The 19,743-nt window shown below is 41.4% G+C and overlaps 1 protein-coding gene across 1 annotated transcript in view; it reads left to right on the top strand.

The window, feature by feature from the left end:
- The window catches only part of LOC306962074 (transmembrane protein 132D), a 224,595-nt gene that overhangs the window by 196,267 nt on the left and 8,585 nt on the right, over nt 1-19,743 (top strand). The window contains exons 7-10 of the mRNA XM_079555116.1: nt 15,591-15,796; nt 18,583-18,646; nt 18,759-18,890; nt 19,384-19,461. Of these exons, the coding sequence (XP_079411242.1) occupies nt 15,591-15,796; nt 18,583-18,646; nt 18,759-18,890; nt 19,384-19,461 (480 nt within the window). The remainder of the gene's footprint in view (nt 1-15,590; nt 15,797-18,582; nt 18,647-18,758; nt 18,891-19,383; nt 19,462-19,743) is intronic.

Raw genomic sequence — 19,743 nt, forward strand, 5'->3', positions numbered from 1 at the left:
GCTAACTTTGCTTTTGTGTAAAGTGTCTTGTTAAGAAGCTGTCACTTGTGATGTTGCCGATGTTGCTGCGTTGCTTCTGCTGCTGTTGTTGACACAGCAGTATGTGTAGGTCAGTCGTGCCACTGCCGGAGGAGGAGGACGAGTTGGGGACAAGCGCACACATACACACAAATTAGTAACATTATCCTGACCTCACGCAGGCGGTGACTCTCTGACAATGCAAGAAGGCGATGGGAGAGGGGTGTGGGGAGGCGGGGGGGGAGATGACACACGGATCGATGGGGAGGGTGAAGCAGAGGATGGGTGACTCAGTGGTGCAGGAAAGCACAAGGAATTGGTAAAGTGGTACTAAGACCTTTCTGGTAAGAGAACTAATGACCGGAACACCACATGCACTTACTGGACTTCTGTGGCTACAAAATGTTGAACAAAAGTACAAAACATGGCAAGGTCTACAGTGCTGTCCCCGTAGGGAAGTTTGTCCTCTGCATTTGTTCCATCCTTTGATGCTGCTGGGTAAGAAGAAGAAGAAGAAGAAGAAGAAGAAGAACTTGATTTATATAGCGCCTTTCACAGACATAGTCACAAAGCACTTTACATGAGACAATTGAACATTCACCCCATACTCAGAAGTGTTCAGTTTCCCCTGGGGGAGACTTACTGCACACATCTGCGCCAACAGTCCCTCTGACGACCATCATTCATGCGCACACATCATTCATCCTAGCCGACTGTGCATGTTTTTAGTCGTAGGGGAAACCGGAGTATCCGGAGGAAAACACGCAAGGGGAGAATATGAAAACTCCGCGCAGAAAGGCCCCGCGCCTGCTGCGCTACCGTAAGGAACAGTGGCCGACCGCAGGGCAGCGCATGGAGATCCATCTCCAGATGTGGAGCCTGGTTGACTGTCAGTATCACCTGGCTGGAGGAGTCACCTATTGTACAGTATGGGAAACCGGAGTACCCAGAGGAAACTTACACAGACATGGGGAGAACATGCAAACTCCACACAGAAAGGCCCTGCCTGGGGATCGTACCTAGGAGAGAAGCAAGCTGTGCCACCGCTGTGCCACCGTGACTGCCGCCCCAAAGAATACCAAATGTGTAAAAGGAGGTTAACTTCCTTAAAACATGCTTATATGCTAAGGTTCTAGGGCCACTGTCTCAACTTGTCTCAACTCTCAACTCACTGTCCGAGTACAGATGATGGCTTATCAAACCTTTAAGATGGAAAACTCCAGTACAACTGAGAGTTCACGCAAACAAGCATACAGTATTTAGTTTGGCTTTGGTCAACACTCTCTATAGCATATTGTTCCCATACTCTACGTGGGACATGTTGCTTACGCAGACAGAAGCCTCATCCCGGGATGTGCTCAGGGGGTTCCGATGGTAATTGGTTCGTGTAGAAATCCCTTAGTGCTGTTGTCAGTAATTGAATTTGACAGAGAGGAAGACCAAAAGGCTTTGTCGTAATGGATGGCCACATGTATGTGTATCTACATGCGTGCTCGAGACCATGCTTACAGTGTGTTTGTGCATGTGTTTTGGACAGACTCAAAGCAGATTAAGAATTGATCCGCGCATGGTTTAATAAAGCAGTCGTACAGTCAGACATGCTTCTCCCTGATCAGACATGCACGCACACTGTCTCTCAAACTTTCAGTGCCCTTGAGAAAGTGCGTTTAGCGTTCGTCTATGCCATAACTTAACACACACACAGGTGAAATAATAAATGTGCTTTTCACTGGACGCATTACAGTCATTGGTGCTTTTCTTGTACTACGTTTGAAATCAGCCAAAACATGTACTTTTACTTCTCCACTGATATCATTAGTGATTTCCTTCTGCCAAAAGATATAACAGTGCGTTGGTTCTAAAATATTTGAAACAACAAAAAATTAAGTTCTCCGAAGCTTCATAGGTATATATTTTTTTCTCAGTGAAATACAGTAAAGGTGGCAAGTTACACATTACATTGCATGACTAACGTGTGTGTTTGCTTGCACATCCATATATAATTGTATTTTGATCAATACTATTGCAATTTGCTTGACACCAATTTATTTTCTTAATATCTTTATGCCAGTGCGTATGCTGGCGGTGCTGTTTCATAGTTTGGGGAAGCCTTCCATCAGTCAGCGGGCTGCTATTTAGTGAAGGTCACAGAGATATTCATGTCAGTGGAGCTGCTGGGGCACAGCGCATTAAAAGCACCAGGTTATATCCAAAAGAACAGCACTGACAGTCACTCGGCAGCTCACATGAGAGTGTTATCCAGGTGGCCACAAGAGGGCAAGCACCTACACAATTCAGTCTGCGCAGTGCTGATGTTTTAGCTTTACCCCTGCAACTATTTATATTTAGATACAGAAAATATTTATTTCATTTTGAACAACTGTCATAATAATCAAATTTAGCATGAAATAAATTATTATTTCAATAGCTTCTTTCTTATAGCCTCTTCTCCACTAGGTAGTCAGTAATTTTGATGCCTCTTATATGCAGTCTCAATAAGCTTAGACAGATGTGTTTTATTTATGCAACGTTCTGACTTTAAAGTTGGGTTTTATCCATTTTCATATGACCACTTCTTGTAATTGCAGCAATTTGAAACAATAACAACAATAATGATAATAATGATAATAATAATTGTCAATGAATTGAACATTAAAGCAGAAAGGGTAAGTTGTTGCTTTAAAAATAGTGATTTGAAAATGAAAGTTGTGAATGTACACATAAAGTCTTGCACAAGAAAAATCAGGACATGTGGGAGCCATGAATAACAGTTAAATGCCATAGTCTGTGCTATTTTCCCCATTAGATTAGATAAACAAACATGTATCTCACTGTGGGGCTTTCTTTTGATAGAAAAAACATCAAAAAGTGTAGCTTTAGTAAACTCGCCTCTTCCCTGTGTTGACTCACAACTGGGCATCACCAGCTCATCACAAATGTTTGCTTTGTCCACTGCAGTTAGGTTTTATGCATTAGGTTCCCTTTCAAATACTTTATTTTGATGACCCACAGCAAAAATAGCATCGCCAGTATGCAGCTGGGCATGAGGAGTATGTTTGATCGCTCGAGTTGCTCTTGTGTCATGGCAATGTATAACCTGGAATGTTCTGCAGTGTGGCTTTAAATGTGACTTCATCTCTGGTCTGTTACTGTTTGACAAAGTGAGAGCTTAACTTTTATTGTCCAAATCTGACTAAATCAATATTTTTCCAGTCACGGTCATCCTTCGAAGTCAAAATCTGATTATTTTTTTTGTTGCATATTGACAATTTGGGTCGGCAAACATCAACAAAATAATAATCATAATACGTTGCAGATTGCAGTACTGTCTAATGACCTTTGGTGACTGGATGAATCAAATTCAACCACAGATTGAGACTCTTTTTGCTTTGTTATTGAGAAACGAATAAGACACAGGGGAGGGAAGGTTGCAGTCAGTTAGCAGTAAGACAGGATACCATGCAGTTGCCTCGGGTCAGTTTCAGTCTTGAAAGGAAATGAAAGGTAAAGTGGATTAAAGCCAGGGGTCGCACATAGACACGCACTCAGTTAGCACACACTTCCTCCATTTGACAGTAACAGGCTTAAGAATTGGCCGGCGATTCTGGTGCACAACATCACGCCATTAGTGACACCCAGCACCCATCTGTCTCTCTGGGCGTGCGGCGACCTTGAGGGCCCCAAACTATTTTTTAGATCTCACAAAGACGTTTTGTTGTTTCATCAGCAAAAACTGAAAGTTCTACCCCCGAGACGTACCATAAAAGTGACAGGGAGTAGAAGGCACTTTCATTGTCACAACAGTAAACAATGGCTTTATTGCTGCCATGCATTATGACTGTAGACACAATAACTTGAAATACTAGCCCGATATTTCTGTTACAATCCTGATAGAATTATTTATGACATTGTTTTATCATTGTGGTGGCTTCCTCTGGAGAGTTCTGTGAAAAGATAAATAACAGAAAAACAACTGTCATAGCACCTCATCAGAGAGATAATTAAGAAGTGGTAATTAACTGTTTGCTTTACAGTGTATCTTTTTTGTTGACACTAAGTGATATTTCAGGGTTTTTTTCAGCGGCATTGCTCTTTTTTATATGCCACAGCAATATTTATTATTCTAGTAAATTGTGTTTGTAATGGGTTGAATGGGTGTTTCATTCATGATTACACATAGATGCTTTAATGGAAGACTATACCTTACTGTCCTTATTTTTGAGCTCACAAAATGATTTACTTCAACAATCCTTAGCTCTTTTACTGCTGGTGACATCACTACATACTAAAGAGCCTACAGTGTCTATAGTGGTGATTGTGGTAACCATCAAAACGCACAACATTTCTGGCGTCTTTCAGCATGAACAGACTTGAGTCATATTTTCTCGTGAATCTGTGACAATATTGAAAAACATGTGCTCGCTTCCTGAGTCAGTTGAAAGGACTTTCAGTCAAAAACAACAACAACACAAGTTTGTGAATCAAGTCACTACAAAAAATAATGATCTAGTTCATCATTTACAGATTTTCTGTTCCAAAATCTGTTTCTCCCACAGAGATCGTATTTGGCTCTTGCCCTCCATCTGAGATTGTGACAACCTCAAATGAAAGAACATAAAGGCAACTTTTGAGTCTGACCTGTAGCAACCCTACTGTATATTGACCTGCATTGTAGGGATGCGTTATTTCAAAATTAGCATTCCTATATTTAGGATGTGATTAGATGTGTTATTTTTTGCTCTAAAATTAAGACTCAGTTAATATCTTGAACCAATTGAGAAAAGAGTGGAAAATGAACAGCTAAACTAAGTCCAGAATGAACTGCATTTTACATATAATAAATCACCGCAGTCTTTAGTATTTGATATTTACAACTATTACTGCCTTACTGCATTGCATTTACTCAGCTAATACACTAATGAATAAACAAACTTCTGTGTGTTATGGCAGAGGTTGTGCCCTGATTAGCACACCACCTCTCATCTGCTCAGAATGTTACTTCAGTCGATAATTAATTAGGCAACAATTACCATGCTAAAATACACAGCAGAGGACACACCTACGTTGCCAGGGGGCTAACTTTGAATAAAAAGCACTTGTAACGCCGCATTTGAATACCAATTTTACAATTTTTTGGTTGTTGTTTTTCTTTGGCGTGAATGTGTTCAAGGAAAGGCCATAATATCAATAGTTCGGTGCATGATTGACAGAAAACACTTCCTTATCAAATTGCCCACCACAGCTCCACATTGCAGACATTGACTATGATAGTTCACTAAGTATCATACGTGTAGCTCCCTGTTCCCGTAGCCCATTAGTCTCTGTCTCATGATGACATTTTGGCAGCTGTTGGTGTGCCTCCATTTTGGTGCCCCATGGGGAGTCATGTTGGGCCCTGGCTGTGCATTAGTGTCCCATCAGAAACAAACTGGCCTGCTGATAGCTGTCCTCTACTCATGTGTGTCTCTGTCCTGTGGGTGACCCCTGAATGACAAAGTGTTACTTGTAAACTAAATAAACAGATAAATGAAAATCATCAGCTGAAGTTACTCCTCTCATCTTCCCAAGAAATGAGTGATGACTTTGGATTCTTTGGGTCAACAAATAGTGTTTCTCGATTCCGAAAGCTATTTGCAGACGCGTGTAGAGCAAAGATCAAAAGTTGTCACGGTAGATGAATTGATGTTGGCCTTAAAAACAGTTTTGGCTGGTTTGCAGTCAGACAGAGCCTTCACAGTTGACTCCGTTTAGCTTGTCAGACGATCTATCCTCATCTGGGATCTCAAAACATCCAAGGTATCCTTCACCCACTTTCACTTTCTTTGTGACTGTGTGGACAGAACAGAACAGAAAATTATTACCAACAAATGAAGTCATATTTGATTTTTTAGGTCACATGGTGCTTATTAGAAAAATTGTGATAATTAAATCTTTTACAAAACCATTTAAACACATTCCATTATGTTCATTTTAATTGAAACATTTTTTTTTCTTTGCAAAAAAATCTGCTTTAAAACAGGTCTATATAATGGAACTAAATAAGTTTTTTTGATTTCATTTCAAATATACATTTTTGTCGGTGTTAATGAAAGTCAGACAGAAGTATGGATATGGCATGTTGCATACATACGGTACATTGTGCAGCCCTTGTGATTATACAAAAGTTTAAAGGATCTATATCATTCTATTTTGGCCATTCCAAAGTAAACTATAGTCATTTATATGATATATTGTACCTCTACCACTATGGAGGACACAAAAGAGTATTTTTTCCAACCCGGAAGACAAGACACTTGGATTCAGTTAACTCACTCCGCCCATGCCACTTTAGCAGTAGTAGAAATATAAATATCACAGCAAAAAGGGAAGTTACTTCACAATGCAGTTATAGAGGTTGACATTTGCAGCACAGCTTCATAAATGGCTAACACACACGCTAACATGTGTTTTGATAGACTCACCGCTCTCTGGCTGCTCCATCGGGTGTTTTTATTGTGGGAATCATGCTGGTTAAGAGTTTAATCCACTTTGTTTCTGGCCAAGGTTCACCAAACATCCATCAAGAGACAGTCACAGACAAACACTATTTTGGCTGATAGTCGCTGAATCCCGGAAATTTTGACATTTAAAGGAATACTTAGGAAGGTTGAAAAAAGTCCTGTACCTCTCACAACCAAACACGCTTTTCTCCATGACATTATCGTTAGGTAAGAAAAAATAACAGGTGTCCAAAGTAGGTTAGAAAGAGCTCCTTCTTCACAACTTTCAGTGCAAGCATGACATCTGTTCAGATGCTCAGGGGGTGTTTGTTTGTTTTCCAGCGCGGATGCCTCGGGCCCTTTTATTTTTTTTATTTTTTTTATTACGACAGAAATAATGAAAAATCCGTTTTACAATTTAAAATCAGGCTGTAAGGCATTACATTTCAGACGTTGAGCGCTTCAGAAAGATTCAGGAGGATTGCTGAGAACTGCGTGAATGAAGCCAAAAACCACTCTGGGGATGTTTTTGATAAGGAAATAGCATAACAACATGGTTAAACGCTACAAAAAGTCAATTTTGCATGATATAGGACCTTTAATACTTTTTTTTATCAGTATCTCAGTATTCTCACGAAATATCTGATTTTTCCATTCAGTTACAGGCAAGTGTGAACAGGTAGTACCACATTGTGACGGGATTGAGAGGTGAGAGATGATGAAAGGATGAAAATAGCTTGCCATTATCTTACATGAAAGAACAAGACACTAGGCTATAGAACAAAAATAGCACATTATTTCTATTGAAGAACCTAAGACAGTATGTACTTTAGCCTTCGTAATCTGCTCTCCCATGCAGCTCTTGTCCTCTGGCTGATCCGATCCCTGTGTGGGCTGTCTGGGGTGTATAATCTGTGCTCTGTGCTCAGACCCTGCCCCACAGGCCTGTCCCGGCTGGACGTGTCCTGAATAGCTCCAGAGGGATCCTGATCAGAGCCAGCCTGTTTCCATTGCTCAAATTACCTTGCTCTCCAGTCATTCCTGTGCCTCCCCCTGGCCTGCTTTTCCATGTAGACCACGTCTGCGAGCACGCACAGCCCATTTAGAAGTTGTGAAAAAGTGAAAGGAAGAAAAAGAGCAATAGAGGTGTTCCAAATCAACTGCAGTATTCGCACTGTGTTCTCCCCCTGTTGGCTGTCCGCGGCAGACAGCTCTCAGCACACCGATGTTTACATCCACTTAGGCCCGGCGCGCTGCTGTTATGAAATCATGTAGTGTAAAATTGAGAGGGCACCAACGGTCACAGTACAAGCAGGTAATCACCACTATGATTAGCTTTGTGTGGAGAAATAACACGCTGGCATTCTCTGGTCGCTAACTCGTTCCGGCAGCAAATTCAAATGCACTTTGCCACTATGGACTACAGCAGCTTTAATACAGGATTTGGTTTGAACAATGAACTATTAATGTGCCACATGTTGTTTCTAATTTCACACTTTTGACTTTGAGATTTGTCGATGTGGGGCAATCATAACAGATTTTTGCTGCTGACTATATTGACTGAAAGAGCAGCAAAAAGACTGATTAATGTGTAACATATAACAAATGATAAATCCATAATCTTCAAAGTGAACACAAGAATAAAAACTGAAGTTGGAAGTTGGGAAGCACCCAGCGCAGGCACGGCACGCCTCGGCCACAATAGGGCCACACAAACAGACATATTGAGGCCAGTGTTGACTTATATCCCTATGCTAATAAGCAGACTAATTCACCCAGGACCTGAGGAGTTCAGACAGAGAAAAGCCTATCTCCTCTCACACAGGAGAGAAGAGTCCTCTGCCTCCCAAAGCTCTGCACCTCAATGACAAAGTCACTAAAGTCACAATATGAAAGTTTTAAAACAGTACTTAATTTTGTCCCTGACAAAAATGTTCTGATGAAAAGAGATTCAAGGACATTTAAAGTTAGGACCAAAGTGTCAATTTGCTTTAAGTGGAGTAGAAGATTCAGAAAAAAATGGTTTTAAATCTGTATTTTCACTTCTTCTTTTAAATAAATGATGCCAAAACAATAATATTACAGTATATATTTAAGAAGTTCACCGAATATATAAAAATCATGTTTGTGTAGGCTCTCAGTCAATGCTCAATTTGTAAATTAGTAGTTTCAGGAACACTTTTGGATTGATGATTCGGGGAACAAGCCAAAACATTTGCTTGAACACTCTCATTAAACACCATTATATCATCTTAAATCTTTGCTGGATTCTCCAAAATAGTTCCCCGATCCTTAACCCTGAAAAGCTGAACTGAGGCTGAACGCGTTCTCCTAAACGGGGGATCAAATTAAGCACTGCTCTCAGTCATCCAGATTTCTCAGATATCATCAACTGGACTGGACTGAGTTGAATTGAGTCTGAAGCTTCCTCTCGCTCTTAGGTCAGAACGAAAGACTAGTAAGCGCATCTAGCTTGTGATTTTACTTGAAACACAATCAAACCAGCCCAGTCATTCACAACGTTTAGGCCACAAGTGAAGTTTTGGCTAAAGATTCGATCTGTTTTTCTGAAAGAACATGTCAAACCAGTCTCATTTCTGCTTTCTTACACGCTGTTGTAACTGCAATTGGTCGAGGCAGGTCGCTGATCGTCTCGAGGGAAAGTTGGATCGTGCCCCCCCCCCCAATCGAATCTCCTGGGTTTACATGGTTTGGGCAATCCTGCTCTCGTCAGACTGTATTAGAGATACAACTTCCCCTTCGTCCATGTAACCGCAATGATTTAATGATGTTTAAAAATCTCTACTACGATTCTGTTACCCATTGATTCCGCTGCAAAAGCCAGTGTTGCTCTCCACACCATCTTGTAGTACAAAATGACATGGAAGACTACTCAAACTTTCACAACAATTAGCTTACCCATATGGGGCGACGGTGGCGCAGATGCTAGAGTGGGTCGTCTCGTGATTGGAAAGTTGGGGGTTTCGATCCCAGCTCCCGGAAATGCACAGTGTTGTTGTGTCCTTGGGCAAGACACTTCACCCTTCTTGCCTCCAGTGACTGCGTACATTGTTGTGTGAATGGGTGACTGGTTCCTTACTGTAAAGCGCTTTGGGCCTGATAAAGGTAGAAAAGCGCTAGTCCATTTACCATATTGTATTTTCAATTTTTAAAGAAATCCAACCAATCATATCCGCGCTGTTTATTCAAGACTCTGGTAAGGATAAGAGAAATGTGACTTCCAGTCAATTATGCTTATTTATTCTTACATTCACCTCTTTGATATGTTAACTGTTGTATCAGATGCCTAACCCTCTTTATGCTCTCGGTAATTGCCACCAATCAGCTGTAATGGCAGCATAAACAAGCTTTTCTTCCAGACTGTCAGATGGCTTTAGCGCAAATGACCACAGATTACCATTATACCCTTCCCATTTCTGAATGTAAAATCGACTTGCTCGGTAATACGCTGTTAAATTCTAATGTGATTGTGTGTCTCTCCAGTCGCCCCCTCCATCATTTCTCTATTATCCTCATCAAATGGAACTTAAGTGCAGGGCTACTGAATGCTAATACCCTGCATTGTATAGATGCGCGCCATAAACAGAAGCTTAAATGAAAGCCATATGAAACCTCGCAAAGGCGAGCAGCGCGGTGCTGTCTTCCTCTCCTGTGACGGACAGGTGGGAGGTCTAATCCCATCACGGAGCAGGTTAGACTGTCCCCTAAGGCCCGCCCCTGTCCGCCGAGTGGGCTCTGATTGGATGATATGATTTCTAAAGTCAGATGGATTGGATTCGCCCGCGGCAGGAGAACGACTCAAAACAGGCAACAGGGAGAAGCTGCGAGTGTGTGTGTGTGTGGAACAAACAGAGGGAAAAGGTGGCAAAATGAAATCCGAGAGCCGCGGAGAGATGGATGGATGGAGGTGTAGGGAGAAAATACACATCTGAGAGACTAATCTTGGAAATCGGTAAGCCATAGAATGCAGAGAATAGTAGCTGTAAATTCAGATGGATCACTTAGCTGCGAGCGAGATTAATGTAGATGTAAATAAATGACGCTGCCGCAGGGACTGGTGCTAAATGAGAATGAGGAGGCGGAGAAGTTTTGGGATTCCCGGTGTGTTTTGGTGCAAAGAGGGGGGGGGGTATTTCAAAGGCCTCCGCCAAGAGAATTACAACTTTTTATGTTTCTTTTTGTCGTGACATTTGTTTTAACAGTCAAATAAATGAAAAGCAAGCCTCATAAACTGAACACAAAACTGAAGCTCGCTACTCCATCTGCTGGTGTGAAGTGAAATAACAAGCTGCTACTTCACACTGCCAATTATAAATATTGAAAGGGGGAGTGGAACATTTGTGTCAAGATCAGGATTTAATTAATCGCTGTCTGCCATGTTACAATGATGTCCCTTACCCAAAACATACCTTGAGTTGTGTGCTTTGATTCAAAGTGTTTGAGTAATCTTTGAATCTCCTGTGGTGACAATCTGGTCGTGTGGAGTGAAATAACAAGCTGCTCATTTAAAGCAGATAATGATTATTTATGCTTCCATTCCAGTTCATGTTATTTCTTAGATCATTTCTTACAAACAAGCTTAAACTCCAAAAGTTACTCATCTCTAAACAGCAAAGTTATGCTTTAAGTAAAATGTTATTATGTAAGTGCAGATGTCATCAACATATTTATGACAGAGACGTGGCCTGTAATTCACCCTTGCACTGCTAAACATCGTGAGAAAGAATGTTTTGTAATGCGGAACTTAAGGGGTTATTTTAAGTGTAGTCAAAACATCACTTTGTCCTCATGTCACAACATATCTATGATAATAGGCAGGATTGCGTGAAATAGCTGTGTATAAAGAGTGCTCATGTGAACTATTGGTAGTAATACAATGTTCTTGTATCAGAGGAAATAAATGAGAAATCCCATTGTTAAGAGAAGAATTCAAGTACTATGGTGTTCAACATCCACGATCATCTTTGGTTGCATCATCCCACACCATTTATTGGAGTCCAACATACTGCAAGTTTAACACATTTAAGTTGAGATGAGTTCAGCTCTTTTTAAAATAGCATTTGGCTGAGGAGTGTAGAAAGTTCTGTGCTCGTCTGCACACTTGCTGTGGTGGACTGCTACGTTTCTGATGGAGTGTTTTTTAGTTCCAAGCAGCTTCTCTTTTTTCCCATTGTTCTACCTTTCTTTTTACATTGTGCGTCTTCATTCTTCTGTTCTGACTTTGCCATTGTTGTGTTCTGTGTTTGTCCTGCTCCTCTCTCGATCGGTCTCTCTCAGAAACAAAGAGATTAAATCCATTGCTCAGTGTCCTCAAAACTCCAACTCAGCTAAAACTCCAATACATTCGTTCTTTAGTTGTTGGCTCCTTTTTGCGTCTTTGTGACTGTGGTCAGCCTGAGTGTGCGAGTGCAAAATAAAAGTGGTCTTGCCAAACATCAACTCACAGAAATGATGAAAATGTCTGCCCCGGCATCTATTGTGGTGGTGTTTTCGAAAATAACTTCCGATCTATTGTTGCAAACTTAAATCAGTCCGCTTGCTTCCTGCTACATCGTGAGGACGTAAATCCTGGCTGAGAAACAACAATGGTCAAATCCTTTGATAAATATGTATCAGATTATCAGATGCATGGCCATGTTATTTTATTTATTTAGCCCACTATAACGACAAACATCCATTAAGGTAGGACAGGAACATTACAGAGCCTACTTCTGTTTAGCTCTAAACAACTTTATAAGGCTGTCCCTCCTCCTCTTCAAAAAACACTATGTGCACTATGTAACTTTTCAAGTGAAATAGGAAAAGCTACTACTGAAGAGAAAAAATAATTTAAAGTGGAGTCAGTTCGAGCAATGAAATGACCTCAGAAGTAGGAGAAGAGTGCTTTGAGCATTTGAGAAAGAGACAGACTGAATATGCAGGATTACTTAAAGCTGCACTATGTACTAAGTGCATGTTTGACCTTATAGTGACTCAGTGAATGTATGAGTGCAACATGGCACCTTTGCTTTCTCTCACAGTGGCCTTTATAATTCTCCAGAATTGATAGTTTTGGGGTTTCTGGCCAGTTACTGGTACAAACCCCTAAAAACAATTGATCTTGGAGCGTCATAAAGCCCACTGTGAGGGAAAAGGCGTCATGCTGCACTCATACATTCACGGAGTCACTAAAAGGTCAAATAAAGATGTTTTTTTTCACTTAAAAAGTTGCATAGTGCAGCTTTAACTAACCCTGCATATTCAGTCTGTCTCTTTCTCAAATGCTCAAAATACTCTTCTCCTACTTCTGAGGTGATCCTTCTCTGTGTTTTAAGTCCATACATCTTCACCGCACTCGTCATTTCATTGCTCAAACTGACTCCACTTTAAATTATTTTTTCTCTACAGTAGTAGCTGGCTTGTGTTGGTTTTAGCTGTTTTCCCTCTCTTCTGCCCCAGCTCAGGATGGCTCCAGGCTTTTTGTTCCCTTTCAGATTAGAAATTACGGTTGAATTACATTTCTGTATTTTCCGTCGACGTTCAAAAAACCACCAATGCCGTCAAAAAAGAGCCGCCAGACTGAACAAACTGAAGTGATATTGCCCTATTTGCTGTTCTGTTTTTAATGAATACCTCTCCAGCTTTATAAACAGGCTGTAAAATGAGAGCACCACTTGTGAAGTTCCCGTTGCGCCGCGCAGCCTGTGAGCCGGAGTAATTGATCGGGCCTGCTCCAAATGACCCACTTGGACAATGGACACAGTGGGCGCCCGCACCTTCCACTGTGTCATTGGGAAGTCTGGGAGCCGACGCACCTCGCACGCGCCGCCGCTTTCACCCTGATTTACACCTGGAATATAAAAATGATTTGGAGAAATAGTTTGGGGCACCAACAGCCCGACGTCCCCTTTGATGTTAACAAGCGGTAAATCAGGTTTTCGAGAGGCAGGAAGATGAAGAGGCACGGGGCAGATAAGGGCGGGGGAGACAAAGGGAGGAGGGGGAGGGGGGTCAACACCCAGCAATAGAAAGTGTTCCGGAAGATAGAAAAAGTTATAGGCAAAGAAGAAAATTGGAAAGTGGAAGAGCACACACACACACACACACACACACACACACACACACACGGAAAGAAAATGGGCCGGGCTCCTCTCCTTTTATGTTTTGGCAGCGGAAGCAAAGAGAAGCAGAAAGTGGAATTGAAACAAATTAAAAGCTTTGAAAGGAGAAACGCTTTAGCTCTGATGTACAAAATGTTAACCTCGAAAGAGATCAAAGACACCCGGTTGAAAGGGAAAGGAAAAAGCGCTCGTCCACACAATGTTTTGGTTGAGGTGTGTAACGGAGAAGGAAATGACAGTGCTATTTTGAATGTGATGTAATAGTGATGGAAAAAACACAAACTCATAAGAAATATCCTGGAGGTAAAAGCACGGCGTTTTGTCACTATTTTGAGCTAAATACCTTTTTCCTCCATTTTGCACTCAAAAAGTTCTTTACCTCTCTGTCTGCTATACCCAAATTTGTTTTCCCACATTTTCTTAGTGTTATTGTTATGTTTAGAGTATATTGGTCAACTGGGTTATTTTAAAGTTTTCTATAGATTGGATGCAATTTCATAATTTTCAATGTAAATAAAAACCTACATGTTGTCTCCGTCCACTTTCATTTGAAACAGAATTTTCAACCCTCAGAACTGATCAAACTAAATACTAACAATGCACTTGCGACACTCTTGTGACTGGCTACTGTTGCCCTGCTGTTGCTATGCTGCGACATCATCACTTCCCTCTGTATCATTGAGTGATAAACAAAGAAATGACTGCATTTACTTGAGGTCAGCATCAACAATTATTATATTTTGGACTGAGGATACACAGTACTAGAGTCAATTGTTTGCGACAAAAAGCATACGAGAGGAAAAAGTCGCGAAGCCATTTTTAAACAAAACAAACTGTATTGAAACGAGTGAAGCTGTTGAATAAATCTGACATTGTTATTATTTTTTTCCTCCCATAGTTTTGCCTGCTTCAAAAGGTCTACTTTACCTTTAATCCCCCCCCCCCCCCCCCCCCCCCCCCCCCCCCCCTCCCACAAACAAGCTTATAGAAATTCACCAGTTTAATTATAATTTGTCACTTTGTCAGAAATAGTACTCCTCTCGCCTGTAATATTCCTCTGTGTGTTGAACGAGCGCTGGGTCCAAACCGCCGTCGTCCTGATGCGTCTCGCGTGAGGAGGGTGAAAGTGGATCTGACTCGGACTTTAAACAGCATTGTTCCCCCTGCCACATTGCGTATAACGTGGCTGTCCACATCCTTTAGCCAAACCAGAAATGTTCATTTCATTTTTTTATTTGTATTTTTGTACCTTTTATTGTAAATGCTTGCGTGGCGTTACGGTCATGATCAAAGTGGATATTTTGAGCAGCTCTTTTGCACGAACTGTAAGAATGGATGTAATTTGTGAAACAAGCCAGATGTCTTTTTAAATATTTTTTTCAAGGAATTTGACACAGTTATCCACTGAACAAACTCTAGAAACAGCTTAACATTAGAGCTGGCAACATGGGTGAAGGGTACTAAAAATTATTTGGCTTAGGCTGATTCTATTAGGGCACAAGTATTATATCCTTTTAATATAAACATGTCCCCCTTAGTGATTAGTTTGTCATAATATTATTGATCAAATTGGCATTTTAAAGTATTAGTCAAAATAAGTCACTTTTTGGTTTCAAAGATTCAGCTCCTGCATCTCATCACGAGACAATGGAGTCATTATCTTACATTGAAGCAGTGAGTTTGGAGTACAATACGTGATTATGTAAAGTGCTTGAAAGAAAGAGGTAAGAGCACTTTGATAATCACAAAACTAAAACGCCACCCGTGAGACAGCATAATATAAACCTTTCCTTTTCGGCCGCCTTTCCAAAAAAGTGTCTCTCAGTACTTTACAGGTTGAGTACAAATGTTCAACCAGACCTCCACCCTGCAGGTCTGCTGAATGTGTTCAAAACACTACATTAGCCTTTAAATGCTACACTAGCATGTTCTCTCTCTCTCTCTGAACTCATGTGCCTGTTTGTGTGTCCAGGTGTCTCCGAGCTGTGACCAAGTGCTGGTGAATGGGAAGGAGATGCGCGGGCGACAGTCTCTGGCAGTGAACTTCAGCTACTTGCACCTTTGGGCACAGCTGCAGCTCACCGTGTGGGTGCCCAAGCTGCCTCTGCAGATCGACGTGTCCGACACAGAGCTGAGCCAAGTCAAAGGCTGGAGAGTGCCCATCGTCACCAACAGGAGGTGAGAGAAACTGATATTTAGTGGTCAATGGCAATAGAAAGTCATCATCATAGTAGGCTTGATGCTGCTGAACACCTTGTCTGCGTCAAGAGTCTTGCCCAAGGATACACCAACACTATACTACATTGGAAGAAGTAAGAATACTCATAAAATAAAGCCTTTCCGTCGAACAGTAATGCAGACTCCCTTTGTGTGCTTGCTGTTAGCTGCTGTGCTTATGTGTTTGTGAAATAAAGAGCTTATCGAATGGGGCACTTGAGAGCACATATCATGAGAGCCGCTCTATAATTTCCACTGAGGTCAAGGCCGACTGGGCTATTCTCCAGACAACTATCACACCTTCTGCATCCTTCTCCCAGAAATGCCTTTGCACACACTGTGGTATAGAAGGAGATCGATAAAGGCATCACACTGATGAAGTGTACGTAGACATCATTTCAGCTTCTGCTTAGCTTTAACTTCATAATAGGGTTTGAATGGAAATGGGGCTGATTGGTGGGCTCAGCCTTTGAGAGCAGTTGAAGCGATGGCTATTCAGTCTGTTCTATTTTATTTAAAGGGACTATACAGAGTTTAAAAATATTAAAGCATTTTCCTCCCCCTACATGTTCCAGCCATGTCCTAATGGGTAGAATGAGCCCAGACCTATTCACCACAACTGCCTCTAAAATCCTGCACCGTCACTCAAAAAGGTGTTAATTCGGGTCCGAAGTGCCGTCATGCACAAGCTTAATATAGAGACTGCAGTTACACATAAGACCAGAGGTGGCAGTAGTGAGCATAAAATGACCACCTTGCATCTAGCCCCTTTAAGTTATTGTTTATTAATTCATTGCTTATTTGTTGGAAACAGATACTCTACTTGAGGTTCTCCAATGCTGGTATCACCCTGTAAATAATTGAATATCATTTTGCCGTTAAGCATGAAACGTATAATTGCTGTTTATTTGAATGCCTGATTAAACAAGTCTCTGAAACTGAATTGGTAATAACGACAGTAGTCTGTACCACAAAATGTTTACGGAAAACGCCCGATATGCATTAGAATGTATCTCCATTGGTGTGTCTTATCTCGCTGCCTTTCCTTTCTGTTCGGCTGGGGCTATTTTTCAATTTCACCAATTTCTGCTCAGATAGCCGGCCCACCACCAGCCGAACACACACACACACACACACACACTCACACACACCTTTATATCTCCCTGCACCTCCTCCCTCGCACTCACACACATATGCTGTGGATGGGAATAGGACAGAGAATCCCTTCTATATCGGCCTTGGTGTCGTTGGGGACAGTGCAGGGGCAGGCAGGGGCTCGCTGTGTGCGGGAGGGTGCGAGGGGGAGCATTTGTGAAGGTGTGTGCTGCTGTGTAGATATGACACAGAGGGGTGGGAGGGGCACATAAAGGGCCCCTCTCTCAGTGTGTGTCTGTAAAAAAAAAAAAAAAAGTGAAAAATCACTGATACAGGAACAGGAGACACGGAGAGGGTCGTACCAGCATTCTGAGGCGGGCTCTCTTTAGCATCGACACATGTGGGTGCTTTTGGGAGTTTTGTCTTTGTAGATTTGGACCTGTTGCTCAATAACATGTTTGCTCAGATTGTCTCAATTCTGAAATAAATCGCCTAAACAGGTTTATTCATCCAGTTGACACACAAAACTACTTAGCACTGGTTTGGCCATTGGTTTTATTAGCTATGACACCCTGTACGGTGTCCTATGACACAGGGTGAAAGGGGGTGAAGACGGGACGGGATTAAAACCTAAATTATAACGCTGATGCCGGAGCAGAGCTCATGTCAGAGCTCATGCAGGCCATAGACCGCGCTACAGCGGGACCTGCTCGGGACACACACGGTTGGATTAATACATTTTTTGTTTGACCTGATAGAGCTTATAAAGCCTGTAATGCTACAGGAAGAATATGAGGCAGCGTGATATAAATGAGGAAAAGAATGTGAGGCTGCCATAGGAGAGCTGTGCTCTGTGCTGCTTGTAATAAATCATGCCTCAGTCGGCATCCTTTAAAAAAATGTCTATCCTCTGGCTAGTGGCGCACGAAGGCAAGATGACGTGTGTCTAACGCTGCATTTGGACCAACGATGTCCTTGCGCCAGACGCAAAATTAAACTTAAACTTGTTGACTAACTTTAATAAGATTTTTGCATATTTTATTTAAATACTATTTCGATTTAGGCCTTGGGAATGGCCCAATTATAAGCTTTTGGTATTAGTTTCCTATTGATCTTCTTTTATATATATATATTTAGCTGTATTTTATGTTTTGATTAAACATACAACCCATGTCAGTTTCATTCTAATATTGAGTCACATACAATAGCAAAAAGCATTCCAATAATAATGCTTTTTGGTATTGGTTGGTACCATTGAAACCAGCTTTTTTCTTTGCTGAGAGCAGCTATGTTGAACCTCTCACCTCTGTTTGCAGGTACAATCCATTTTGAGATGAAAACCCTAACGCCATTTCATGCCGAGAAAAACACAGATTATTTTTTTCTCTAGCTCAGAAATTGCACAAAACACTGTAAAATGAAAGCCAATAAAGTCTGTCGGGGTTTTCTATTTGGGGCTTGGTGTGTGAGGAGTTACGTAGAGGCTTGTGTTCCCGAGCGGCACGCACAGCGGAGTGGATTAAACGCTGAATGAAGTGCCTTGTCGCTGCCTGTGGAGGTGTAACCTGGAGCTCAGATTAGCCACTAGATTAGCAGCTGTTACCTGATCTTCTAGTGTCTCTTCCACTCATTTCCTCCTCCCTCTCTCACAGACCCACTCGAGATAGTGACGACGATGAGGATGATGAGAAGAAGGGCAAGGGCTGCGCCCTACAGGTATTATTAGATTACATTTCAGTCACCGTTATACCAAATTACTGTAATTGTCTGTCTGTCTGTCTGTCTGACATGAAAATTCTAAATATTCTCATATTCCTCTGTCTTGTAGTACCAGTACGCCTTGGTGAGGGTGCTGACACATTTTGTGGCGGAACCGTCGGACCCTGGAGGAGAGATGGTGTACATGCTGGGATCGGATTGGCAAGCAGACATCACACAGTTAGTCCTGGATCAACTAAAGGTAACTCACGACCACATTCACTAACATGCAAAGTGATTTAGACCTTCTGTAGCGATCTAATACTCAATTCATTTCATTCAAGTTTGTTTTCTGCTTTGATTATGTTCAGGATCACACAAAGTAGAGAAATGTATGGCAATAATTGCTTAATATATGATAAGATTGAAATATATCTCAAAAGTGTATTCTTATTTAAGTTGTTTTATCTAATTTCAAGCACTTTTTTTTAAGGTATAGTATCATGAATAGTCAGACCCTAAAGACAATTAATGCAAACCAATTCCATTTATTTCAATCATAGAGCACACCATTTTATTCTTCCGGCTTCAAGTTTGTAAACAAACCAAAAAGCAAAACCTTTCATGCAGAGAGACATTATGCTATTTGAAAATGGCTTTTGACAAATAAAAAGTCAAGCTACAAAAGTGTCTTTCTATTCAATGGATAGAGTGAGCTTCTGTATCTAATAAAATTGTGATTATGTGCATTCCAGGTGGAGGATCCTCGAATTGCCAAACTGATTGATGGACGGATCCTGGTTGGACGAGATTTGGGAATGACCACCATTCAGGTACTTCATAATCCTCCCCGTGTACTGACGAGGAGAAGGAGCAAAGCACAATCACTGTTTACTTCTGAAAACTCTCCACTGTTTTGACAATTAGCAGCTTGACTTGAGGCGGTTGAGAGTGAGCCATTTCGGCGAGCGCAGTGTAATTTGGCATCTCATGTTATAGCCATAAGCGTCTGAGTGATGTAAACACTATTTTCTCATTTTCTCTCTCACAGCTTTCCCCCCCCCTTCCGTTACGTAGCTTGTTAGCCACAATTAACTGTCGGATTTGGCCCCGAC

The sequence above is a fragment of the Gobius niger genome (genome assembly GCF_951799975.1).
Source record: "Gobius niger genome assembly, chromosome: 1".
NCBI lineage: Eukaryota > Metazoa > Chordata > Actinopteri > Gobiiformes > Gobiidae > Gobius > Gobius niger.